The 27,186-nt window shown below is 37.3% G+C and overlaps 1 protein-coding gene across 2 annotated transcripts in view; it reads left to right on the forward strand.

Moving 5' to 3' along the window:
• Window positions 1-26,877, forward strand: part of map3k3 (mitogen-activated protein kinase kinase kinase 3) — a 28,386-nt gene extending 1,509 nt beyond the window's left edge. The window contains exons 2-18 of one of the 2 annotated variants that reach the window (XM_051099557.1): window positions 6,059-6,101; window positions 6,831-6,923; window positions 10,274-10,404; window positions 10,485-10,525; window positions 10,943-11,042; window positions 12,035-12,148; window positions 12,341-12,461; window positions 14,112-14,245; window positions 15,683-15,756; window positions 15,838-15,905; window positions 15,990-16,085; window positions 16,164-16,325; window positions 17,856-18,004; window positions 18,518-18,649; window positions 20,811-20,940; window positions 21,196-21,373; window positions 24,539-26,877. In XM_051099557.1, the coding sequence (XP_050955514.1) occupies window positions 6,920-6,923; window positions 10,274-10,404; window positions 10,485-10,525; window positions 10,943-11,042; window positions 12,035-12,148; window positions 12,341-12,461; window positions 14,112-14,245; window positions 15,683-15,756; window positions 15,838-15,905; window positions 15,990-16,085; window positions 16,164-16,325; window positions 17,856-18,004; window positions 18,518-18,649; window positions 20,811-20,940; window positions 21,196-21,373; window positions 24,539-24,767 (1,863 nt within the window). In that variant the 5' untranslated portion in view covers window positions 6,059-6,101; window positions 6,831-6,919 and the 3' untranslated portion in view covers window positions 24,768-26,877. The remainder of the gene's footprint in view (window positions 1-6,058; window positions 6,102-6,830; window positions 6,924-10,273; window positions 10,405-10,484; window positions 10,526-10,942; window positions 11,043-12,034; window positions 12,149-12,340; window positions 12,462-14,111; window positions 14,246-15,682; window positions 15,757-15,837; window positions 15,906-15,989; window positions 16,086-16,163; window positions 16,326-17,855; window positions 18,005-18,517; window positions 18,650-20,810; window positions 20,941-21,195; window positions 21,374-24,538) is intronic. The other variant, XM_051099564.1, reaches the window with a different exon arrangement.
• Window positions 26,878-27,186: the final 309 nt, after the last annotated feature.

The raw sequence follows: 27,186 nt of genomic DNA on the forward strand, positions 1-27,186 counted from the left end.
AGGTGTAAACTGCATAGCAGTTAGATGATTCACAAATACTGGAAATCATGTAGAACAACTGGACTTGAATGAAGGTCTTCATGCTCATATGTCAGGTTAAGATAAGTCACCTTCATTTCTATGGCGCTTTATACAGTATGTATTGTTTCAAAGGAGCTTCACAGTAATAAACAGGAAAATAGCAGAATCAATTATGGAAACTTGGCTATGGAGTCAGTCGAAAACAGTAGTGTCATTATTTATGCTCAAGTTAGGTCAGTGTGGGTTCAGTTCAGTTTGATAATGTAAAGCTGGTCTATTTTGAAACAAGTACTCTTCATCTAAAAGTGGTTTGAAAGAAGCCAGGGATGTTGTTGTTCAGCTCGAGTCAGTTTTATGATGATTCAGTTCAGTGGGATAACAGTGTGGATGTAGGAAGATGTGATTCAGCTATAAAGCATGTGTGCATGTGAGTAGTTTTTAAAGAAGTGATGCTCACCAACGCTGAATAACAAAATACAGTACAAACAGTAATGTTGTGAAATACTGCATTTTTAAATGTAACTGTTTTTTGTTAACGTACACAACCAGTCAAAAGTTTTTGAACAGTAAGATTTTTAATGTTTTTTTAAAAGTCTCTTCTGCTTACCAAGCCTGCATTTATTTAATTCAGTGTACAGCAAAAACAGTAAAAATGTGAAATATTTTTATTATTTAAAAACTGTTTTCTATTTCTATTCAGTGTCACATGATCCTTCAGAAATCATTCTAATATTCTTATTTGCGGCAAAAAACATTAATTATTATTAGTGTTATGTTGAAAACAGCAGAGTAGAATTTTTTTCAGGTTTCTTCGATGAATAGAAAGTTCAGAAGAACAGCATTTATCTGAGATAGAAATTTTTTGTAACATTACAAATGTCTTTATCATCACTTTTGATCAATTTAAAGCATCCTTGCTAAATAAAAGTATTACTTTCTATAGTTTCTGTAAAATAAATATCTGATTTGGATCTTTCTGTTCATCAAATAATCCTGAACAAATGTACTCAACTGTTTTAAATATTGATAATAATAATAAGAAAAAGTGTTTCTTGAACAGCAAATGAGCATAGAGTGATTTCTGGAGGATCATGTGACATTGAAGACTGGAGTAATGAGTCTGAAAGTTTAGCTTTGATCACAAGAATAAATTACATTTTAAAATATATTCAAATAGAATGCAGTTATTTTAAATAGTAAAAATATCTCACAATATTGCTGCTTTTGCTGTGTTTCGGATCAAATAATTACAGGCTTGGTGAGCAGAAGAGACTTCTTTAAAAAGCAAAATCACAGTTTATTTCTGTAATGGCAAAGCTGAATTTTCAGCAGCCTTTAATCCAGTCGTCAGTGTCACACGATCCTTCACAAATCAGTTGTGTTCTTTGATGTTCTTTGATAAATGGAACATTCAAAATGAATAGAAACCATTTGTAACGTTATAGACAACTTTACAGTCACTCTTGATCAATTTCATCCTTAAAAGTAGTAATTTCTTGAAAGTTAATAAATCTTACTGACCCTAAACTTCTAATGGTTTGTATTTTAGTATGGTATTGTTATGGCCAGTCTGCTTTCTAGATACTAGTGTCTGCCATGGAAAAAGCAATATCGGTTGACCACTAGTGATGCGCATAACTGAAATATTTCCAATGCCAAGTACCCCAGGAAGCTTGTTGGAAATCACTGTTATAGATGAATAAACCGTAAACATCTGTTAACATTTCTACAGGAACATGCCTACATTTTATGATATTCTAACACTAGAGAACACGTCGTAATTAGAAATTGATTAATGGAAATGTTCAGTTTCACTACCAAGTCAGTCAGTTTAGAAAGTGCCTTGTGAAGAAAGGACGAAAGGACGTTTGGTCTTTGTGCTTTTTCTGTGTTTAAAAAATCCTTAACACCTCTCCACTATCAATGTGTCTTTGCATCACAACTTTAACTTGTAACAACTGCTTGGACCACAGCTTACACAGATGGTGCAAGATCTGTTTATGTATGATGTAACATGGGCTTTTGACCAGTTCATGGCCTAGTGATAAAATATCTTTTCCACCATCTAGAACTGTTTGTCATGTTCACCCCAGGAACCGTTTTAGTCGAGTCGCTCGAGAGCATTGGGAACCCTAGGGGGGATTTGTGCTGTAAGCCTCTGAATCTCTTGTACCGTAAGCCCCTCCGTGAGCAAAAGCCAACAGCCTCGGTGCCAGCGCCACGGCTGGGAAAACCAGCCACAGACTAAACAGCTGAAAATCAGGCGAGAGGTGGCTGGGGGCGGGAACGGTTAGAGAAGTTTGTTGAGATTCTGGCGAATGCTGGAAAAGGGATACAAGCAAAACAAAGCGGGTCCAGCTGACAGGGCTCATGCACGGCCTTCTTCCCTCTCCAAATTCCACACATACTTACCACAAGGTAATTAAGAACAGGAGAAAGAGAAAATGAGACCAAGAAGGGACCAGAGACTCAGTAAAGACTGGATAACAAGGATCCTTTGTATGGGGGTTCTAAATATTTTTTTTGCTCCATGACCGTTTTAAGGTTTAATATTTTTGACCTCCTGCCCCAACAGCCCAACTGTTATATTCAGCTTTTATAATACTAATTCAAACACTGCATCAAACTAGTAAGTGGCAGCATACAGTACCAGCAATATTAGTGCATTCTGTCAATAGCTGTGTATGCATCCAATTTGTGAAAAATCTCAATACTGCAAAAACAGTTCAGCAGTGTTTCCACCCAAGGGCTGCGTCTGAAATCACATACTGTCTTGTTTAAGTACATATTTTGAATAAGTAAATACTGTGTGACTGCTAAAAAAAAGTATGTGTTAGCTGCATCACTTCAGTGTCATTCACCTCTTCTTTGACCCCATGGGATAGTAAAGTGTCTATCATATGCGCACACATTTAAAAATATGGGTTCCAAAAAGGTGTTTTTGCAGTGATGCCATAGTGGAACCATTTTTGATTTCCCCAACAGAGTTGCCAGGTTTTCACAACAAAACCCGCCCAATTGCTACTCAAAACTAGCCCAAAAGTAGCCCATATCTATTTTCCCCCGCATTTCGGGGGGTCAAATACATGATGTTTTTGACAGGGGTCCCCTGCTAAAATTAGCATTCTAGGGGCTAAATATTACATCATTGGGGTCGTTTCAACTCGTGGACATGAAAAGCAACCCCCGGCAATAGTGTTAAAGTAGCCCAATACCGCGGGAAAACCGCAAACTTGACAACACTGTTCCCCAAAGAACCTTTCAGTGAACAGCTCCTAAAAAAACAGAACATTTTGAAGAACATTTAAAAAAATCTAAAGAACCTTTTTCAACTATAAGGAATCTTTTCTGCATTTGAAAGGTTCCAAGGTTCTTCACAGAATTATTGATGCCAATAAAGAACCTTTATGGCTTAATATAATGTAAGTGGTTTCTCTTACTGAAATATGTAGTAGAAAATCAATGAAAGATTTATGTTATTTAAAAATCCACATCGTTTAATACATATTTTGGACTATGAGGGAGCGTCATTATTTTGATGGCATCAAATGGTTGCACTTGTTGAGCTACTGCCGCTACCTGTTGCTATTTTTACCGCAACACAAGTCAGAAAATAAAATACTGATACAATGACCACAGCTACTGAAAGAGCTCACAGGTGGTGATTGATATAAGCATAGGCTTAAACCAAATGCCGTACCATCAATTTTCCCCACAAGGAGTCTAAACGCTTTCGAATATCAAGTAAAATCCATACTGAGAAACTCCTTCAGTGGCTGCGGCATCATGACAAGCGTCTTCAGGAAGTTTTATTCATCCACAGACATCTTCCCATTCTTTTCTTCTTATCACTTGGAAAGCAGTGAAGACTTGCATGGATTCTCTTGTTGCCCTTCAACTGAAAATGACAACCAAAAGCTGCACAATGTGACATCATGTTACTATTTTATTTTTAGATTTATGTTAAGGTAAAAATAGCAACAGGTAGCGTCAGTAGCTATAAAACGATGTAGATTTTTAAATAACGTTAGTCTTTCATTGGTTTTCTGCTACATATTTCAGTAGGAAACACAATTTATATTATATTACGCCATATATGTCTTAATACCCGTGGTTCTCTTTAATCCATTAGAAATTTTTGCATCTTGGAGTTTAGACTGCAGAGGTTATTTTCTCGCTTAAAAATAAATGAAAGTGGTTTAGTAGGAAAGCAGCAAAAGATGGAAGGAGGATGTAAAGTAATTGAGATGGTATTTTACAAACTGTGAGATTTCCAGTGGTGTGGCATGACCCCAGCATAAATCCATTCAGAGCTTGCATGATGGAAAAGTGTGTGCTCTTTCACCAAACCCTCTGTGCAGCATTCTGGTGAGGGTCTGTTTAACTTAGACTTGGATTTATATATAGCATACGTCAGATGGGGCCGTACACTCTCGCTGTTCATAGGTGCATTCAGTAAGGCTACCTGGGTGCCACTCAGGATATTTGGCTGAATGAGTGCAAATGAATGATGTTTGACCTCTGTAATTTCTCACGGTTCAGTTGAAGCTGTATGACCGGAGGCGCAGAAACAAACGCACGCATGCGCGCTCACGCTCCTTACCTCATCCGTTTGGTTAATCATTTCAGCACTGACCGTAAGTTTGAAAGGATGAGCAATTCTCAGCAATGTCCAGTTAGTCCTCTCTCCTCCAGTCCGCTGTAATTGGATCAAAAGAGAGCTTTGCAGGTCTGATGAAGCCCGGCAGTGAAGCACAGGCAGGTAATGTCATTAGGAATGATGCAGTCCTATCCGGAGATCTGCTTTTAAAGGTCAGGATATGCTGATGGAAGCAATCTGATGAGACTCGGCTGAATTTCTAGAGCGACTATTGGTCAGTTTGTTCCTCAGCAGCTCACCTGCTCTGAGTTGTTCAGGATGTTGATAAGTCCTTTATATTTTTATATCACATTTTTAGATGTCTTTAGAATCGTATTTAAAGAAAAGTAACAGAATGAGAAAAGTGCATAAGTAAGACATTCTCTCTCGGCTAATGATGTAAATCATCTACAGGGAAGTTTTTAACATATGCAGTTGGTCTTTTTGTGATATTCCTTAAACTAATTGACTCATAACAATTAGGGTACACTGGTCGCATTTTGCTTTTGATTCACTACCATTCATAACAGTTTTCCATTGATGTACGGTTTGTTGGGATAGGAAAGTATTTGGTCGAGATCTGTAATCTGAGGGTGCAAAACAAATCAAAATATTGAGAAAATCACCTTTAAAGTTGTCTAAATGAAGTTCTTAGGAATGCATATTACTAATCAAAAATTAAATTTTGATATATTTACGGTAGGAAATTTACAAAATATCTTCATGGAACATAGTCTTTACCTAATATCCTAATGATTTTTGGCATAAAAGAAAAATCAATCATTTTGACCCATACAATGTATTTTTGGCTATTGCTACAAATATATCCGCGCTACTTAAGACTGGTTTTGTGGTCCAGGGTCACATATTTGTTTTTGTATACAGCCTGCAAGGAGAATTCAACAAAAAGTAATTTTTTGACATTGTTTTGTAATGCATTTGCCTTTTTATTGCATAACTATCAATACAGATTGCAAACTCAGATTCACAGCTTGGATAAAATGTTGTTTATTTGTCCGGGTAGTGGTACTGACTTGTTCAGCAGGATGCAGTGACACCAAGATTCATCTTTGGAGTCGATATTTGAAGAATCGATATCAGGTTCATTTAAATTAAGATCTGGTTTTGTACCCTTTTTTTTTTTTTTAATTAAAACCGATCCATCATATGCTTTAGGTTATGCTGTAGTTAGTCAATTTTACTAGAGCTGAATGCTAAATGTGCTCAAACATTTTTATCCAGACAATCACAATGCTTGCAAAATGAATGCTGACGCTATAGATTCCACGCATTCCATGTAGAGGTTAGCTGTTGTTAAATAGGTTTCTTGGGTTACATATTATGTGAAAGTATCATTTGACACATTTGTGGTGAGTTTGTTTTTTTTTCCTCTTCCAGGAAGAACAGATAACGTCTTTGAAGGACAACAGAAGGTTACTAGGTACATTTTTCTCTCTCTCGTTATATAAATTTGCACCTTTTAGAGCTCCAAGTTGATGGTCAGTAACATTATTGTGGACCATATGATCATTTTGTTGAGCCTTGAAAAATAGAACAGAACCTCAGTTAGAAAGCAGAGCATTCAATGTAAAATACAACCGTTTTCTCATTCACATTCTTTTAATAATGTGAGCCACCTGTATTCATGGGCAAATGAAGTTTGAAAATATTACAATGATAGTGTTTATAGGGAGTATGGCATTGTTGAGAGGCGACTTTATGGCTGGAAGCAAGCTTGGAGCTGAAAATCTGGCAATTTTTAAATGGTAAATATTTCCTTCAGCATTTTTCCCCTCGGCTTGAAGTTTTGTGCCAGGTTTCTCAGTGCCAACAGAGATCAGGTTACAGTCCTTCAGGTCTCACATGCACTCACAGCACAAATTCTCACCGTGTAAAAATTTCCACAATTAGGTTATTGCCTATATTTTGGGTGGAGTTTTTGTGCATCTAGCATCAGTAAATTTTAATGTGTCAAATTAACCCTGAGGCGGTAAACAGTTTGCTATTAAAATACGCTTGTAAATGAAAAGCCCCTGGAAGGATGACAGTATAATGTGTAATTGTCTCTTGTTGGATATCATTGTTGGCTCAGATTATGTTTGCTTAGGTAGGGAAGTAAGATACAGCTGATGACAGTCCGTCATAATGATTTGTCCACTTTGATTTGTAGGCCATTGATGGGTGACACTAGAGGACGGTGTGTGTGAGGACCTTCAGACCTGAACTCCCATCAAGAGCACACACATTCAAACCGGCAAAATGAGTAAGTCCTCATGTTTTTTGTCCCCCCCCCCATATATCAAGTGTCTTAATTTGTAGTTTGATCTCAAACTTTATGAAAAACAAAAATGGAAAATGTACAGTAATAGGTAGCTTTCAACCAAAGCTTAAATTAAAAAGCTAAATCTTAGCTATTTGTGTAATAGTCTCTCAGTCATTAAAATGTACTCAGCCATTCGAAGTCTCACCACGCCTGCATTTGTTTGATCAAAAATACAGTAAAAATAAACATTATTGTGAATGTTATTATAATTTCAAATAACTGTTTCCTATTTTAATATTAAAAATTAGAGAGGAAAAAGACTGACTAAGAAATGACAGATGAGCTGCTGAGCTGGAAGCAACTTTGAGGCCTGAAATTAAAAGGATGTTTGGAGATTTTCTTTTTTTTTTTTCTAAGAGAGAGCGAGTGAAACAGAGACAGACAGTGGCTTATGTTCTCACTGGTCACATGAACTCACAGATATTCAACAGTTGAGTGGTTGAGTCTGTTGCTTGGGTTGATCTGCCATGTTCCCAGTATTGGTTGGGTAGACGAGACTTCTCCGTTTCTCTGCCTCTCTGGAGATGTGTGAAGTCCGTCCAAACAACACACTGCGAATATTTTCCCTCCATGAGTGAGCTTAGCCAAGACACATCTCATTCTTACATCAAACATGAGAACGGAGTTCTCGAAAAAACACAGTCATCTCCCTCTCGCAGCCTTCACTGCGTTGACTCAGGTCTAGTCGTCTGACTTTGAGTGTGTTTATTCATGAAAGCGAGCAGAACATCCTCTCAGTTCTTTTGCACCTGTGCTGTAACTGTATAGCAAGTTTACAGTTTCTGTAACATAATTCTTGTTTAGTTTAAACTACAGTAATATGCCACTCAAGGACATTGATTATAATGATTAACCACAGTTAAAGGGATAGTTCCCCAAAATTGAAAATTCTGTTATTCCTGCATGTCGTTCCAAACCCATAAGACCTTCATTCATCTTCGGAACACAAATTAAGATATTTTTGATGAAATCCAAGAGCTTTCTGACCCTGCATAGACAGCAACACAACTGACACATTCAAGGCCCAGAAAAATTGCAAGGACATCGTTAAAGTAGTCCATGTGACATCAGTGGTTTAACCTTAATTTTATGAAGCTACGAAAATGCTTTTTGTGTGCAAAGAAAGCTAAATTAACGACTTCAACAATTTCTTCTCTTCCGTGTCAGTCTTCGACGCACATTAACGAGAGTAACTAGAGTACTTAATAGAGTACTTACGAGAGTAATTAATATATTAAATTAGCTTAAGTTGTTTAAAGTTGTTTAGCTGGTAAACAGCGGCAGCTATTTCTTAAGGAAGAGACCGTTTGACCGACGTATAAATGACAAACAACAGACTGTTTAGTTTTTTTACTTTTTCAGTTGAAGTAGAGTATGCAACAAAAATAAATGAAAGTAGTGTCACAGTAGTCTCCTCAAAAATATGTAAAAAAAAAAAAAATAATAATAATAAATACTGATTATTTGGTATTTTATAAGGTTACACAATATATCCATATCATATTGGTTATCGGTCAATATTTGGGATGTTTTTAACCTGTATTGACTAATATTGGATATTTATTTGTTTATGATAATTTTTCCCTATTACATTTAGGTAACATTTGCCATCATCTAACACTTTAGATGTTATTAAAGTTAATTTAAGTGACATCTAAAGTTAATTTAATAAATTAATAATTTGGTAATACTGCAAAATGTAATCTTCAGTAAATATCAGAAATCTTCAGTAAATAAGAAATATGTATTTTCTGTACTGTACAATATAATATTATTAATTATAATATAATATAATATAATACAATTAATTAAATAGTTTAGAATGGTAATATTGGCATTTATACCAGAGATTATCTTACTATAGGGAGATGAGAGGGTCTGTATTACTATACTATTGGAGAAAGTGTAACGGTCAACTTTGATCATGTGTGCTTTGATAACCAATCACATTACAGCCTTGATGCACTGAATTTCAGTCAGAGTTGTGCAACACTTAATCGCCATTTATGGATACCATAGGAATGAATGAGAAGTGTCGTAAGCTGAATCTTACCTGGCAGTGATTTCTTTCATAAAACGGCATTTTATGAAAGATTACACTTTTTTTCAGTGTAAACAATGAAAATGGTTTCTTCCAAAAGTTTTGTTTACTGAAAAACATGTTGAAGATTAGCCGATAGGCTGTCGATTTGTTAAATGATAAGCTGTTTCCTCTAAAAAGCTGTTTGTTTAGTGTAGTGAAGCCTCTCCACTGTTGACATCCATAAAAAAACGGCCTCTGGTTGCCTTTCCGTTAGCATTAGCCATTGCGCTTTTTTGGCTAAAGGTTGCAGGCTTGCCTTCTAGTGGCTTTGATTTCTTCTAAGGGGCCATTGAATTTTTGAATCTGATTGGCTGATAAACATTCTCAGGTGTGCAATTATATTCAGGGAAATGCATGTTTAAAGTAGTTCCAGGCAGGTCTTGACCGCATTGACCATATCACTTCGCCAAATGATTTCAGTTATTTCAATGGTCCTTACAGCCTAAAACAGCAAAAGAACCAAAGCCTATAACGACACAGGCCAAGCACATAAATATAGTCAACAAAAGGATAAAAACTACAAATTATTTCCATGGTTTTGCCACAAAGCTACGTTTTATTATGTACCGAAAGCACATACTCTATTCCTCCTACTCTCCCTTACAAATGCACACACATACAGTGACACGCAAAAACACAGAAATGTGTTGTCAGCTCTGCTCTAACGATTTTATCAGTAAAATAGCTTGGCAACTAAAAAGCTACTTGTTATTTCTCACTTGTGAGGTAATAACAGCACAGTTTTTCAAGGAGGACTTAGTTTCGCTATTAGTAGAGACGCTGCTACGGAAGACGTTTGAGATACGCACGGACTCAAACAATTCACACATACACGCTTAATCGCTCTCTCTAATAACTTGATTATTAACTGCATTAGTCTGCTATCAAAGTAAAATGACGTTTTGGAATTGGCAACTAAGATGCGTAAGAAATTAATCCTATACAAATGACCATTTTAAAGACAAAAACCTGATGAATGTTTTGAAATACATCATCTGAAGAATGTCTTGAGATGTGGTAACCATTGTAAGTGAAATAATTAACACTGGTCTGTTGAATTATTAGAAAATAATGCACATCCAAGATGTAACGGTCACTGCGGCATCGCCACCTTGGATGCACGTTATTTCTAATAATTCAACGATCCGTTGTTAATTATTCCTGACTTGTTGGTTAACGGCCATAACATCTGTGTCTTTCTCCCTAGATGAGAGACAGGCTCTCCATTCAATTATGAAGGATCTGGTGGCCCTGCAGATGACCAGGCGCCAGCCGGCGTCAACTTATGACACGGCAAAACCTAAACCTGTCAGCACTGCCAGCTCTTCCAAAAGAATGGTAATACACACACATACAGGAGAACCTTGTGACTCCTATATGACCCTGTCGTGACCTAACCGCCGTTTCTTTCTTTTCAGGAGGATGTCAGGATTAAGTTTGAGTTCTGTGGTGAAAGAAGGTGAATTTGAGTTTCTTTCTACTGGAATGTATGTGTGTGTGTGTGTGTGTGTGTGTGTGTGTTAAAGTAAAAGTAATGTTCGAATAGTAATGGAAACACACATAAAACAGCATGTACAACGTGCATTTTGAGTTTGTGGCATTTACACACAGATACACACACAGGCATCCTGTCTCTCAGCTCTTAGACTGGTATCACAGTGGAAAGGGAAAGGACTGTGGTTAGTCTATGGCTGCCAGGACAGACCACAGCTATGCTAGGTGTGCTTGCAGGAATGTGTGCACTCTGCAGATCCGACTGTGTGTTTGACTTGACTTGCTGGCTCAGATTACACATCTAAAGAAATCTCAGCTTCCTGTTTAATGTCCCCCCCTCTGTGTGCGTGTCGTGTGTGTATGTTTATATATGTTTGTGTAGGATCCTGATGTTTGGGCGGCCTGTGCAGTTCGAGGAAGTCCAGCAGAAAGTCAAAACATTCTTCGGTCAGCAGTTAGACCTGCATTATATGAATAATGAGGTATTGATTCACTTTCAAATGCACTCACTGACACTCACTTATGTCTGATCGCTGCACCCTTACCAAAAATATGCAAGACTTTAATACCCACTATTTTACTGCTATTATCATAAATTATAGGGTCAATTTAAAAGTAAAGGTATAAAGATAAATTTCAGGGCTGCCTCCTAATAATCAATAAGGCTTGGTCGACCAAAATTGTGTTATTCGCTTAGTTGCAGAAAAAGTCACACAGTCCGTGACGGACAGATCGTTAAAGGCTGGTCTATGAGGTAATATAGTACATCAGACAGGACATCCAAACATTTACCTATCATTCATCGACCTCAAATATGGCTTTTCATCTTAAAGATGTATGTAGTAGCAACTTTACATGGCCGCTCAATCTAATGTTAACCTAGAAAAATAGCACGCTCACTGCATGACAGATAGAGGCGCGGGTATGGTTACTTGCTCTTAATATACTCTGTCATTTTTGGGCATACAGATAAAAGTAATACATCTTTCGAATCTGTAAAGACTCGACGTTTATTTGTGTGCACTCACAATAACAACGAAACGTTGTGCTTTTGTAAAACAATTAAAGCGATCAGGAATGCGCTTTCTGCCATCTTCGTCTCTGTGAACTTGAGCATGAAACTTCTATGAAAATTTGCCTTATAGACATAAAAAATATATACCTATAGAGAGTGAAATGAACCAATTTAAACAGAAAACACATATTCTCAGATTATGTAATCTGAAGAAACATGCATACAGGCGCATCACTAAAGCGAAGATGACGAGTCAGTGTTGGCGACTTCATCTCTTAAGCTGAAAACAAAGAAAGCGCTAGTTTATCAATAATTTATTAAAACGTTAATGCAGCCTTCTTGCTATTATATCTGCCGGCTGCTGTAACTCGTGTAGTTACATTATATTTGTGTAAAATCTTTAAGAGATAAAAATACTGAATGACAGCTCCATGTAATGCATTGTGTTTGTGCACACAGCTGTCCATTCCCCTGCGTGGTCAGGACGACTTGGATAAAGCCATTGATCTGCTGGACCGCAGCTCAAACATGAAGAGCATCAAGATCATGCTGCTGACACAGGAACAAAGCAATGTGAGACTTGCAATTAATATCATATGTCAGTATGAACCAGGAAAGCAAATTGGCTTCATGTGCAGAGCAAATTCTACTAGAAATAGGTTTAAATGCTAACACAATTGTGTATCCGTTAGTACGCAGGAGATGTGTTATGTTGTTTCCACACATGTACATTTGTGTGTGTGTGTGTGTTTTTTGTGTATGCAGGCCTCTTCTCCATCTCATCACACAGTGTGCAAGCAGGTTCGCATCAAAACCTCTCAGTCCACCGGTGATGTCAGTACTGCCTACCAATCCTCAGAAACAAGAGGACGCCACCACTCCACCAGTGAGTTCATACACACACACACACACGCATATGCACACACTGCTGCGCTCAATCAAAAACCCCTCTGCATTTCTTATCAGTCTTCTTGCCCTGGTCTTTTTCTCTCTCATACTCTTTCATTTTCTCTCTCTCTCCCTCTGTTGTTTCTCTGACTTCCTCTGTGAGCAGTGGGTCCTCTTCCTTTTCCTGTCCACCATCACTGGCTGCTCCACAATGGCTTGCTGGCTCCCAGCCAATCAGATTGCGAGACACTATTAGCATGGTGGGCCAATGGCCTGTTGTAGAGATAGTGTGTATTTTAGGGGGGAGGGGAGGTTGCTACAGCTTGTTAGGGCGTCTGGAGAAAAGCGTGAGCTCTTTGAGCTCTGTGACTGGAGGAAAAAGACATTTGTTTATGTTTTGCTTCAGTTTCATGATTCAGCTGTTCTGATTTTAGATTATGCTCTTGTCACCGTGCAACACATTGCATAGGACTTTTTCTTATGTTGCATTGAGCTGAACAGTCAAAATAAATGACCATTTTTTAATTAAATTGATTAGAAATACTTTTTGATTATTACAGTTCAATTAAACAGTAACACTTTCCAGTACGGTTCATTAGGTGACATTAACAATTCTTCTACAGCATTTATTAATCTTAGTTAGTTAATTTCAGCATACTAATGCATTATTAAAATCACTAATTGTGTTTGTTAACATTAGTTAATTCACTGTGAACTAACATGAACTAACAACGAACGACTGTATTTTTATTAACTAACATTAACAAAGATAATAAATTGTGTAATAAATGTATTGTTCGTTGTTCATTCATGTTATTTAATACATGAATTAATGTTAACAAATGACACCTTATTGTAAAATGTTAACAATTAAACCATTAAAACAAAATCCAGAAAATTTCAAACAGAAAACACATAGTTTGGTAAAATTAAAATTAGAAAAAAAAATTATAATTAAAATTAATTCGTTTTAAATTAATTAATTTAATTAAAGACAAAATGAAACCCCTAAAATTTTATTTTTATTTAACTTTTAATAAATTGTTATTATAGTGTAACAGTTATTTCATTTCATTAATTCAATTAATACATTTTTTTGATTAGTCAAATTTTATTTAATTATTCTAACATAATCCAGAAAAATTAAAATTAAAAAGAGAGGGTAGAAAAAGACAAAACAAAATTTGTCAGCCAGTTTCACAAAGCCTAAATCTGCTGTCTGATTATATCATGCAATAGTTATTCACATACTTTATTTGACAGCAGCATTAATGACTATTAGCAGCATAATTGATTAAATATGTGCACACTGGTTTATTGCAAGCCAATGCTGCTTTTGAAAATATAAATATTATTGTGTATAAATTGTAAGATGTCCATTTTCAGGGTAATTGGTATTTTTCTCTTTCACTGAGTCACTGTACTGACTAAAAGGAAGTGGAAATACAAATGGACAAAATGGTGAAGGAAACATGATGTGAATACAGATTATCACAAAAAATATCGGTCTCATATCACAATGTTGTCAGTAACAATCCGACAGAGATACTTGTTTGCCACCATAACAGTGTTACCAGAAAAAATGTGTTCTTGCAAATGTTGAATTATTAGTTGTAACATTTCTGTCTATTGTGTTGTCCTTACATAGGCTCTCAGAACACTGGGCGAAGTTCTCCTCCTCCTGGTTACGTTCCTGAGCGGCAGCAGCGAATTGCACGTCAGGGATCATACACCAGCATCAATAGCGAGGGGGAGTTCATACCTGAAACCAGCGACCAGTGTGTGAGTTTAAAACACGTGCACGAATATGTCACTGGGTACTTTAAAATGAAAACAGATTTAGTGTTTCATGAATTTTTGATATATGTATATTTGTATTCATTGTGTAAGTCAGATTTATTTTAATATATCAGTTTATATTTATGTATGCTACCGTTTAAATGTTTGGAGTCTTGGAGATTTGTTTTATGTTTTGAAAGAAGTGTTTTAAGGCTGCATTTATTTGATCAATAATATGGTAAAACTAATACTTGGAAGTATTATTATTCTATTTTAATATATTTTTAAATATAATTTATTCTTGTGATGGCAAAGCTGACTTTTTAGCAGCCGTTACTGCAGTCTTCAGTATCAAATAATCCTTCAGAAATCATTCTAATATTAATGTTGAAAACAGATGTGTTGTGCAACATTTTTTGTGGAAACACATTTTTTTAAGCATTCTTTGAATGAATAAGTTCAGTGGAGCAGCATTTGTTTGAAATATGTTTGTTGAGTAACAACATATTTGATCAATTTTAATGCAATCTTACTGAAAAAACTATTAATTTCTTTCAAAAAATCTTTCTGACCACAAACTTTTGAACCGTAGTGTACTTATACTTGAAAATATCTGTTCTGTTCTATTCTATTCTATTCTATTCTATTCTATTCTATTCTATTCTTTTTGTGGCATAAACTGGTCATTGCTTATAAGTGCTGAATGTTACTCTCCAAAGCAGAAATGAATAATCAAAATAATGTTAATTTGTAATTTGGCAACATGCTAACTTTTGCAATTACTGTACTGCTGCCAATTCATATATTTGACCCTGGACCACAAAATCAGTCTTAAATAGCACAGATATATTTGTAGCAACAGCCAAAAATACATTGTATGGGTCCAAATGATCATTTTAATGCAAAAAATCATTAGGATATTAAGTAAAGATCATGTTCCATGAAGATATTTAGTAAATTTTTTTTTTTTTTTATAAATTCGTTATTTTTGCTTAGAATTTGTATAATTTTAAAGATAATTTTTGCAATATTTTGATTTTTTTTTTTTGCACCAATTCCTCAGATTTTCAAATAGTTGTATCTCAACCAAATATTGTCCTATCCTAACAAACCATACATCAATGGAAAGCTTATTCGTTCTTATTATATAAATCTCTTATGACTGGTTTTGTGGTCCAGGGTCACATATACGTTGCTAACTTGCATATTCTTGTAGCCAGTATGGAAAAAGAGCCACATGTGCAGCATAGATTTCAAATATAGAAAAGGTGTCAGGGTTATCTCGGAACAATGAGATTTTCTCATAGAAACACCACATGTTCTATGAGAGAATTCAAGTACACACCACATTATATACTACTGCTAAAATGAAATACAGTCACCTAATCAACTGCAGTGCCACCTGAATCCATTTAACTTATAGTTCACCGTTATTTCAAGGTGCTGGATCCCTGGAGCAGTGCTGAAAACTCGGTGTCCGGCAGCTGTCAGTCATTGGACAGCAACTCTGACAGGTGAGGAGACAAATAATAAAACTGTAATTATAAGCACCTGTCGCCGTATTATTTTGCATTTATTGTTTTTTTGTTTCATAGTCCATCACTCAGGAAACCTCGTACACACAGGGTGAAGAGTTACCCTGACAATCGACAGGACTGTGCAGGTGTGTCTTAATGAAGATATTTTGCAAACATTGATAAAGTTGAAGTTTTTAATCTGCTTGACCCAAATATCCATCCTCTTTTAGACCGGGAAAACCACGTGTATGATAAGATTGTAGGGAAGGGAGGGACGTACCCTCGCAGGTATCATGTGTCGCTACATCATAAAGACCACAGCGAAGGTACGAAATGCTCAAATTTAGGATACTCCCACATACACACTCCATGTCATAATTTATACAAAAAATGCTTCTCCTCAGGTCGACGGACATTTCCACGGATCCGTCGTCCACAGGGAAACTTGTTCACGTTGGTGCCGTCACGGCGTTCGCTGAACGGCAGTGAGGAGAGTTTGGGGAGCTGGCAGCTGGTTGATACTCAAGCCAGACTCCGTCCACAGGACCGCCCAGTCCCTCATAAGTGTGAGTGTGATGAAGATTATTATGTTGTAGATTATGGTTGTGTTTATAATAGTTTACCTAAACATGAAAATTACTGCAGGATTTAGTCACCCTAGGTGTGTATGACTTTCTTCTTTCAGACATTATCCAATCGGAGTTATATTAAAAAATGTCCTGGCTCTTCCAAGCTTTCTAATGGAAGTGAATGGGTGTTGTTTTTCAGTAGTCCAAAAAAAGTTTTATAAAGTACATCCATCCATTATAAAGAGTGTCCCACACGGCTCCAGGGGGTGAATAAAGGCCTCCTGAAGCGAATCAATGTGTTTTTGTAAGAAAAATATCCATATTTACAACTTTATAAACTGCTAGCTCTCGCTTCCCCTAACTAGTCATACTCACGACTGTGTTTATGTAGGATGTAGACATAGCGTCAGCTCCAGTGAGAAGTGACGATCGTAGAGGCACAGAGGAGAAAGAGAAACAAAACACTAGTCATGAATTAGAAATACAAAACGAGCATTTGTAAAGAAAAAATTATTTCAGCAAATGCTAAGAGGAGACTGGTTGCTGTAAACAAACCTTCTTGTTCTCACGTGACTAGCATATTCTCACCTGATCTTGTCAGTGATTTTTATCACTGAATCATTCATTCAGTTTATTAATTCAAACAGCTGATTCATTCAGGAATGAAGCAATTGATAGTTTTTATGAATGGGTAGTTGAATTATTGATTCACTAGATTTGTTTAAAAACGCATGTTCATTCATTAATGTAACACCGCTGTGTTTGAATGGAGATGTGCAGCGGCTTAGCAAAAATCAGGCAATACTGTTATAGTCAGGCAATGTAAGTTACTTAATATTTACTTCTTGTTTATTAAACTGTTGTATTAAAGGGGTCATCGGATGCAAAGTTCACTTTTACATGTTGTTTGAACATTAATGTGTGTTGGCAGTGTATGTACAAATCTACCCTATAAGGATAAAACTCCATGCAGTGGTTTTAAATTAATCTGTAAAAATAATATCCCCTAGACATGAGCGTCTTACCTCTGACCCGCCCTAAATCAGCTGTAACAGTTTTTTTTTTATGAATCTCTGCAATCACCTTTCCTAATAATGTACTAGTTAGCAAGTTTCGCGGCTAAAGTAACAATCTCTCAGAGCAGCAGAGAGAAGAGAGGGGCGGGGCAATCATAGCTCATTTGCATTTAAAGGAACAACTCCTCAGAATGGGATGATTTTTGCAGAGCTCGTTTTGACAAGGTTAAAAGGGTGTTGCTTTACACTACCATTAAGAATTTTTAACCAAAGTATATTATAGGCTTTTCATTAAGACCCTAAAGAATCATATCAACTTGTGGAAAATGGGCATCCGATGACCCCTCAATATCACATTTACAAACTCCCATATACAAGTCATATACACCTAGATTTTTGGGCGAACTATCCCTTTAAGAATGCTTTGATGTGTTGTGTGAAATTGTAAATCTACATGTTTATTCAGCCAGTCATTATTGTATCTTCACATGTGTTATGTTCATGTATGTAGCCCCCACAGCTCCAGTGACGTGGCGTAGAGGGAAGTTGCTGGGTCAGGGTGCTTTTGGAAGGGTTTACCTGTGCTATGATGTGGACACAGGCAGGGAACTTGCAGCAAAACAGGTTCATTTTGACCCTGCCAGTCCAGAGACCAGCAAGGTACCTCACTTTGTTTTTTGTTGTGTTTTTGTTTTTATTTTTTCTTTTGTTTTCTTATATTTAAAATGTTTGTATTTTTCGTGATCTTTCTTTTTTTTTTTCTCTTTGAGTTGGCCAGTTTTATTTTTTTCTTTCTCAAACTTTTCCCCCACTCTTTAAATCCTTTCCTGTCTGCCATTGCAAAAACACGCACTGTCGCTTCCTGTATCTGTGTGTGATTGTGTGCGTCGGCCAGAGGGGGGTTTTGAGGCGAGGGGAAGTGGGGTAGTCTAACAACCCATTTCTTGTTGATCGTGCCCTCGCTTGACACGAACGCACACGTACGCTTACACACTTAAAGGCAAAGAGCCTCTTAACTACACAGAGGAATGTTTGGCATTAGTGTGTTGTGGTTTTATGTTTTCAGTTGATCTTCCACCTACATGCTCAGTCATCTCACACATACCCCCCCTCTGGTCACAGCCAGCTGGTTCAGCTGTGGTCGTGTCATGACTCTTGCCCCTCTTTCTACAGGAGGTGAGCGCTTTAGAGTGTGAGATACAGCTGTTGAAGAACCTGCATCACGAACGAATCGTTCAGTACTATGGCTGCCTTAGAGACCATAATGAGAAGACCCTCACTATTTTCATGGAGTATATGCCTGGGGTGAGTTTGGCACAGCGCTGGGTGTTGCGAAAGCAACAAGACTACACTTGTTAATAGAAAAGTTCAGCAATAGTTAATATTTTGTCATCATTTACTAATCCTCGTGTCGTTCCCAACCTGCATGTTGCTAATTTTCCTAAGAAATGCACTAAAAGAATCTTAAAGATTCTCTCTTTTTTTTTTTTTCTCAAATCTCAAATTCAATATGGTGACAGTTGTTGTTGTACAAAAAAGATCTACGATTGGAATCTACTTCACAGATAAAAAATAACAACATAAAGGGTTGGAATGAAATGAGGGTAAATAATCGATGACACAATTTTCGTTTTTGGTGCTTTATCACAGCTAATGCATTCTATTATAAATGACTTATTTTTATTATAAAGGCTGGAATACACCAAGCCATCTTCAAAGCACTAGCAGCGACGAAAACCGAAGGTTTTGTCGTCTCACGTCGCCAGTGTCTGGACCGAAAAGCTGCTAGCAACTTTCAGCAGCTATCAATAGTATATATTTTCGTTATTCAAAAGGAAAAAATTATATGAGGATTAAGTGATGTAATGACATTATCAATATCGTGGTATCGCGATAGCAAAATTGTCTCGATATTATCATGGTCACATGACGATATGAAACATTAGGTCTTCTGGGAAAAAAAGTGTAGTTTTTTTTAAATATATTTAAGCTTCTCATTCTAACATAAAAGGTCTTAAAAGTTGTGTTTTGGACTATTATGCTTTGGCGCAGTATCTGTCAAACGAACTAAAACCGAAAACAAAATATGGCTTAATACCTTTATCAAGTCTGTTTTCGCTGTGCGTTTCAAAGTGAAGTGTGCACTTTGTTCAGGCGATCAGCTTGTGATCCAGTGTTTTCCGCACCTCAGAACGGCTCCGTTCACAGCGAATACAGTGAGCTTGTTTATTGCATGTGCTGTGAGTTTAGTGCGTGTTTGGGAACTCAACAGCGAAGTTATGCTTTTTTTTTCGCGGCAGATGATCACGGCATTTCACTAGATTTGTAGTGAGATGCATTTTTGTAAGCCTGTTTTGACTGAAGCTGGAGTTTTCTGTCAAAATAAAAGCTCTGTTGTCATTTTTGTCAAAATACAAGGTCTAAAATAAAAGTGCAGTATAAATTGCTGACAGCTAGCAGTTTAAATGGGTAACGTTACTGCAGTCCAAATTCAAACTCTCTTTTTTCAAGTGAAGAAATTAGGAAAGAAGTATTGTAATTTCCCTACTGTAGTGTAATGCACAAATAATGTACCTATTAAAATATTCATTTTTCATTTATTTTACAGTGCAGTTGTTTTACAATATAAATTTGTTGTTATATTTCTAAGTCTCCTTCTAAAACACCATTGTGAGTGTAATTTACACAGACAGTATAACACAACGAAAAGAAGGGTTGCATCTCCTTTAATGTTCAGGTACAAGTCAATTCACTGACATTTTTTTTTTTTTCACTTGAGTTTTCTTAGTTAAAAACATGAGTTGGAGCTCTTATTTTGAACTCTCAAAGTGCATCAGGTAGAATAATGTTACTTTAAAATGCACAAAATTTTATTTTTTTTTCCCCCAAGTCTTCATTTGTCTTTTTTTTCTTTAAATATCACAATAAATATTGTATTGTGGACTTCATATCAATATACTATCGTATCGTGAGATTTTGATATCGTTACATCCGTAATGAAGATATACAAAGATATAAAAAGCTTACCATTTTGAATATAATTATGTTGATAACTTTCTTCATTTTAAGCTTTCTTTCATTTTATTAAAATATTTGCATATTGGAATGCTTGGGTAAGATCAAGTAAAATAAGAACAGCCTTCTGTCTGTGCAGCCTTTGTTTACTTGCTCGTTTTCATCTCTTTCACTTAAATTCTCGGGCACTGACTCGTTCGCTAAACTGAACATCCAATCAGAGTTCTCACACTTGCCAACGGCTCCAACGCCGATTCAACATGTTAAATCGGGCAAACTGCCACCGATGAGAGCCGACGTGTGGAACACACCAAAAACGTCTGACTGTCAACTTGGTGTGTCCCAGCCTTAAGGGTTTTAATGTGTCATCACACACCTGTTTGTTAGCAGTGCAGTTGTTGTGATGTAGAATTCAGTGTGACTCACTGGTGCTGTGGTCTTTGACCCTCAGGGTTCAGTCAAAGACCAGCTGAAGGCTTATGGGGCTTTGACAGAGAATGTGACACGCAAGTATACCAGACAAATTCTGGAGGGCATGTCATACTTGCACAGCAACATGATCGTCCACAGAGACATCAAAGGTACCGTCTGGCATTAGACCTCACAAAGTCAAATACCGTGTACAGAAGTGTATTATATCAAAGCTTAATTGAAGTTTATTTTGTAAAACAAAAATGAATTTGAGTAGTGGCTGTTTGCCACATTTCATGTTGTAGTTATTTTGGATGACCTATTATAGCTTGTAATTCATATAACAAGAGGAAAACTGGATCAAAGATCTTTTAGACCATTGCATGTTAACTGCTCTCCCTGGTCGCTTCCTCCGGTGTGTTCAGGTGCCAACATCCTGCGAGATTCAGCTGGGAATGTTAAGCTGGGAGATTTTGGCGCCAGTAAACGGCTTCAGACCATCTGTATGTCCAGCACTGGAGTCCGTTCTGTTACTGGAACGCCGTACTGGATGAGTCCAGAGGTCATCAGCGGAGAGGGGTACGGCCGGAAGGCAGATGTTTGGTGAGAGCAATTCTTTTGTTTATGAATAAAAAAACAAAAAACAAAGAAGTGCACATATCTTTATAAGGTGAAATTCCAAGACATTCAGAGTAGTAGATTCTGGGCTTTTGCTTTTAAAAAATGCTTTGGAACAGCTTTTTCCATATTCGTCTTCCATCATGGGAACCTAAAAACCTTTCAAATATTTAAAGTATTTTCGAAATCTCATCATAGTAGAGTGAAGAAAGCAGCTGGGATTTATGGAAGTGGATGTTAGATCTGGGCTAAGAGTCACATTTTACTGTAAACTATTGTGATCTATGTTGCCGAGTCTAAAAAAGCAACATCCTCTAAATATTAACAACCTATTTTTAAAAGAAAGACTTATAAACAAATGTTAAAGTAGGAGAAAAAGAACAGGGTTATTTTTATATCCTTAAGAAGTGCACAGATTCTCAGTCAGTGGGAGTGGCTTAGTTGCAGCTCAGGGATTCCCCGACATAAACTGATTGGACAGCCTCCCGTCAGGTCAGAGGAGCATTTTAATTGGCTCAAAGTCAGCTTACAGGAGTGAGCTGGAAAAAGTTTTGGCTATATAGTTGTTTTAGCAATTTGAAATGCAATTATAAATAACTAGGAACGTATTATGTCAGAAGTACATTAGTTTAATTTGCTGCTTTGGTAAATTTACACTGCTGACCATTGGGAAACTTATTCTATATATAAATGTAGCTATATTTGAAGAGTGGGAATTTTAAAACATACAGTTTTCATGCTCAAATAATTTTGGATCACATATTAAAGCTTGTAAATCTTCAAGACTGATCAAACGTTTTTCGTTCAGGAGTGTGTTATGATTGGATGAAAGTCAGCTCATACGAGTGAGCTGGAAAGTTTGTTGCTCTCTGGGTCACCAGACGGTCAATTTGCGCATAACGATGCAAAAAAAAATCATTCTTAATCAGGATTTTCATCTTATTTTACAATTTAAAGTCTGTGTAAAGCAAACCACCGATGCAAATACAGTCCAGTTATTATAGTGTTAGAGGAGGGTCATGATCAGTGTCATCGAGACAAAAATGGAAGGAAAAACTAGTCTAACTGCACAATTCAGTACTACATAGTTCAGTCTTTGTAACGTGTTTTTTTCGGCAATACATTTTTAACGCGTTTAGAAACAATTCTCTGAATTGCCTTTACACTGACTTTAAAAATGTCTGTAAACATCCATAAAACAAAACAAGTTTACTTTAAGCAAAATTACAAAACATATTAAGAATATTATAACAGTTTAACCAAAAATCAAAGTGCAATTTTGAAACACCTGGAATCTATAACCTTTGTAAAACTTTACAGACTGTACTTGAAAACATGTGGAATGTTGGGGCGTGTTCACACTTGTAGTTTGGTTCGTTTGCTTCATTTGGTCTGGACCAAAAAGGAAAATGATACATTTGGTCCTGGTCCACTTAGCATTCACACTGGCATTTTTGACAGTGAACCTAAAGATATCGAACCTAAAGCATAGTGATACGTTTACAACCTGATGGGTCGGGTTAAATGACGTGTATTTCATGACAGAACTTACCAAACATTCCAAACGAAAGGAAAAGGTGCGTTTGACTTAAAGCAGCATTGTGGATGTATGATATCAAAGGACCCATTCACTGATCGGTCTGCTCAGCGCTGCTTTAAGTTGAATACACCTAATGTCGTCTGCTATACATATGATTTTATTTTCGCTACCTGCGAACTCATAAAAGGCACTTTACCTCCTCGTGCTCCCTCTGCTACCGCTTGTTCCCTTTGTGAAATCATGTCGCATAGCATCGCATCTTGTCTTTACTTCCTGTTTTTGGTTTGTTAGAAGTATTTGGTCTTTGTTGCATTCGTAGTTCATTCAAACTGCACCAAGGGTCATTTGGAAGCGGATCGAGACCCATCTTTTCAGCGGTCTCAGTCCACGTGTTTTGTACGCACCAAGGTTCGAAATGTAACGTTCACACTTACTCAAATGAACTGCACTAACAGAGCAATCGCACCAGAGCTTGTTTTAATTGAAACAAACAAGACAAGTGTCAACACGCCCTAAAATTTTACAAAGTGTACTTAAAAACATGTGGAATGTTAGGGTGTGTTCACACTTGTAGTTCGGTTCGTTTTGGTTCATTTGGTCCAGGAACAAAAAGGAAAATGATACATTTGGGTCCTGTTCCGCGTAGCATTTTTGACAGCGACCTTAAAGATACTGAAACTAAAAGCATAGTGATATGTTTACAACCTGATTGGTTGGGCTGAATGATACATATTTTGTGACGGAACTCATCGAACACTCCAAACAAAAGGAAAAGGTGCATTCGACTTAAAGCGCTTAAAGTTGCATGTACATGTACATATGATTTTATTTTCACCACCTGTGAACTCACGAGGAGATCAGTAAAGTCACTTTACCTCATTGTTGCTTCACGTTTTCCCTCTGCTCATTTTGTTTTGGATACACTCATCATATCGCATAGCGTCGTATCTTGTCATTTCTTCCTGTTTTTGGTCCTTGTTGCATTCATATTTCATTCTAACTGCACCAGAGTTTGTTTGGAAGGGGGCCGAGACCCATCTTTTCAGTGGTCTTAGTCCACTTGTTTTGTATGCACCAAGGTTCGGATGGTAGCGTTCACACTTACTCAAATGAACCGCACTAAGCAATTGCACCAGAGCTCATTTCAATCGAACCAAACAAGACAAGTGTGAACACGAACCTAAAACACTACAAAATGTGCTTGAAAACATGTGGAATGTTAGGGTGTGTTCACACTTGTAGTTCAGTTTGTTTGTTTTATCTGGTCCAGAACAAAAAGGAAAATGATACATTTGGTCTTGGTCCGCTGGAACTGGTCCGATGCATAGCATCGGATCATGTCCTTACTTCCTGTTTTTGCTTCTTGTGGCATTCATATTTCATTCGAGCTGCACCAGAGATTGTTTGGAATCGGACCGAAACCCATCTTTTTAGCGGTCTTGGCCCACTTGGGTTCAGATGGTAGCGTTCACACTTACTCGAACCGCACTAACAGAGCAAACGCACCAGAGTTTAATGTAATGGAACCAAACATGACAAATGTGAACACACCCTTAAACAAACAATATCATGTAACCTAACATTTTTCTTAAACTGTCTTGTGTGAACAGGAGTCTCGGCTGCACTGTGGTGGAGATGTTGACAGAAAAGCCTCCGTGGGCTGAATTCGAGGCCATGGCAGCCATATTTAAGATCGCCACTCAGCCCACCAACCCCCAGCTGCCCTCCCACATCTCCGAGCACACGCGGGACTTCCTCCGATGCATCTTCGTGGAGGCCAAATACAGGCCAAGTGCAGAGGAACTGCTCAGACACCCCTTCTCCCAGATCTTGTGCTGAAGAGGTCCATCTAGCTGCTTCCACGGGTTAAAAACCCTCAGTTTCTTTGCTCAGAGAGTGATAAGCTCAGTTTCAAAGGCAATCGGCGTTTCCAGAGCGTGTGACCTGCCAGCACCCAATCCGCTGTTGCGTGGATCAGGTCACAAAACTGGTTTCTTCTCTAATGTGATGTCTTTGGGACAACAGGGGGCGCCACAGGGCTTTCGTGTCACACACGCTCTTTATTCCAGGAATAAATGTGTCACAGGATGAGCAGATGCAACAAACACAATACAGTTTGAACCACTGAGCTGCTTCAAACTGGACTTTTTCTTACAACAGCTGCCAAATGTGCCTTCCAAAGCCAACAGGGAGAGTTTTTCAGACATCAAGAAAGTCTCCTAGTAATGAATGTTTCATAGTCCACAGCAGAGTTATGAAGGCAGTGTTTTATGTGCCATTTCCCCTTTCACACGGATTCCCGTGTGCGCCCATTGTCTCTATGACTCCAGGCACTTAGTGTTAAAGGAAACGTAATAATCGTCTCGGTTTGTTCCTGCCTCAGACGATTGAGGGTCTTACGCACGTCAGTCTCGAATGGCTTGCATTCGTGATTAATCTCATATATTGATTAATCTTCGTAGAATTGCACTTCCTTGATTTGTAGCTTGTCAGAACTGTTTTAGTCTGTTACAGAAAGCAGCTTAAAAGGTCAGATGCCGAGGGTCATGGCATGAGGTTATAGTGTTGTAGTGAAAATGTGCTTCGGTTGAAGTGTAATACGTAGTTTTGTAGCGCAGTAGTGCCTTATAGTGTCCTGTAGAGAGCAGCAGTACAGTACTTAAGATGCAGCTAGTCTCACTAATAGTATTCCCATAGTGATGAGATGTTAAATTGGGAATCTCGTAAGGTGTTTTATCAGTTATTTTGGGTGTGGCGAGATATTGAGAGCACATTAGGATGTATATTAGTTTTCTCTCCAGCCCAGCCAAAGAAAATGTATTAAGAAAGTGTTGTGCCTTAAAGTGTCGTTTGGCAGTTTATTGGACTCATTTGGATCAGATGCACTTTTGTTAAATGAATGTTGAATTTGCCAAATTGTTCATTTGTTACACAGAATGTGAAGCCTTTTTCACTTTTATTTATATCCCAATGTTCAGCCATTTTTATATACGAGTATATATATATGTATAAATCTATTTTTATATAGTGACTCTGAACCGAGTTATGCTTTTAGGAACAGAAGATGAGTTAGAAACAAGAATTGTAACAGCAGCTGGTTTTGCCGAGACTACAACATGATTTTACATGTGTTTATTACTGGCTGGAAATTGAGCTCTGGCGATTTATGCCGCGCCTGATCTGTGCAAGTCACAAGTCCTCTGTACTCATGTTTTTATAAGTGTTTATTGTGTGTCTGTTTCTGTTTATCTGTCTGCTTTTTCACCCGAGTCTCATGCAGACAGGATTTTGACGCAGGTTGTCACAGGAAGTGACCAGTGCCTTGAATCTTTCTCAGAAATGCATGTACACACCGATATTCACACTTGCTGCCACAAGGGCTTGCACAGATAAATGCCTTTATGTATTCAGAGATGCAGTGTTGGAAAGAAAAATAAGGTGTGTAAAAGAAAGAGTTAATGAGATAAAGAGAAATGTTAAGAAAAAGAAATGGAATGGTATTAAGGTTGATGTAAACTACGGCTTGGGGGTCAGTAAGATTTTTATGAATAAAATAATTTAACAAGGATGCATTAAATTGATCAAAAGTGACAGTAACTATATTTATAATTTTACAAAATGTTTCTATTTCAAGTTTTTTTTCACTTTCTATTCATCAAAGAACCTGGTTTCCATAAAAATGTTAAGCAACAACTGTTAAATTCTGTCATTAATTACTCACCCTCATGTCGTTCCTAACCTGTAAGACCTTTGTTCATCTTCAGAACACAAATGAAGAGTTTTCTGACCCTGCATAGACAGCAACGCAACTGACATGTTCGTGACCCAGAAAGGTAGTAAGGACATTGTTAAAATAGTCCATGTGACATCAGTGGTTCAACCGTAATTTTAAGAAGCTGCGAGAGCATTTTGTGATTTTGTGCGCAAAAATAATGACTTTATTCAAAAATTTCTTATATCGTTACTACCTTTCTGGGTGTTGGACGTGTCAGTTACTTTGCTGTCTATGCAGGGTCAGAAAGCTCTCAGGTTTAAAAATATTAAAAATATCCTACTGACCCCAAACTTCTGAACGGTTGGATAATTTAGAATTATTCAAAATGCAGGAAGTGTTATTATACTGAAAGTAAGTACATGAGACTTGGCATGTTTTTGTGGAACTGAGAAGAGTGGGTGAAAAGGCACTACGCTTTCTTTGGAAACGTGTCACGGGGTATTGTTCAAGTTAAAAGGGTAGGTGGATGCCAGGGGTGAATTT

The sequence above is a fragment of the Labeo rohita genome, chromosome 3 (assembly GCF_022985175.1).
Source record: "Labeo rohita strain BAU-BD-2019 chromosome 3, IGBB_LRoh.1.0, whole genome shotgun sequence".
NCBI classification, from domain to species: domain Eukaryota; kingdom Metazoa; phylum Chordata; class Actinopteri; order Cypriniformes; family Cyprinidae; genus Labeo; species Labeo rohita.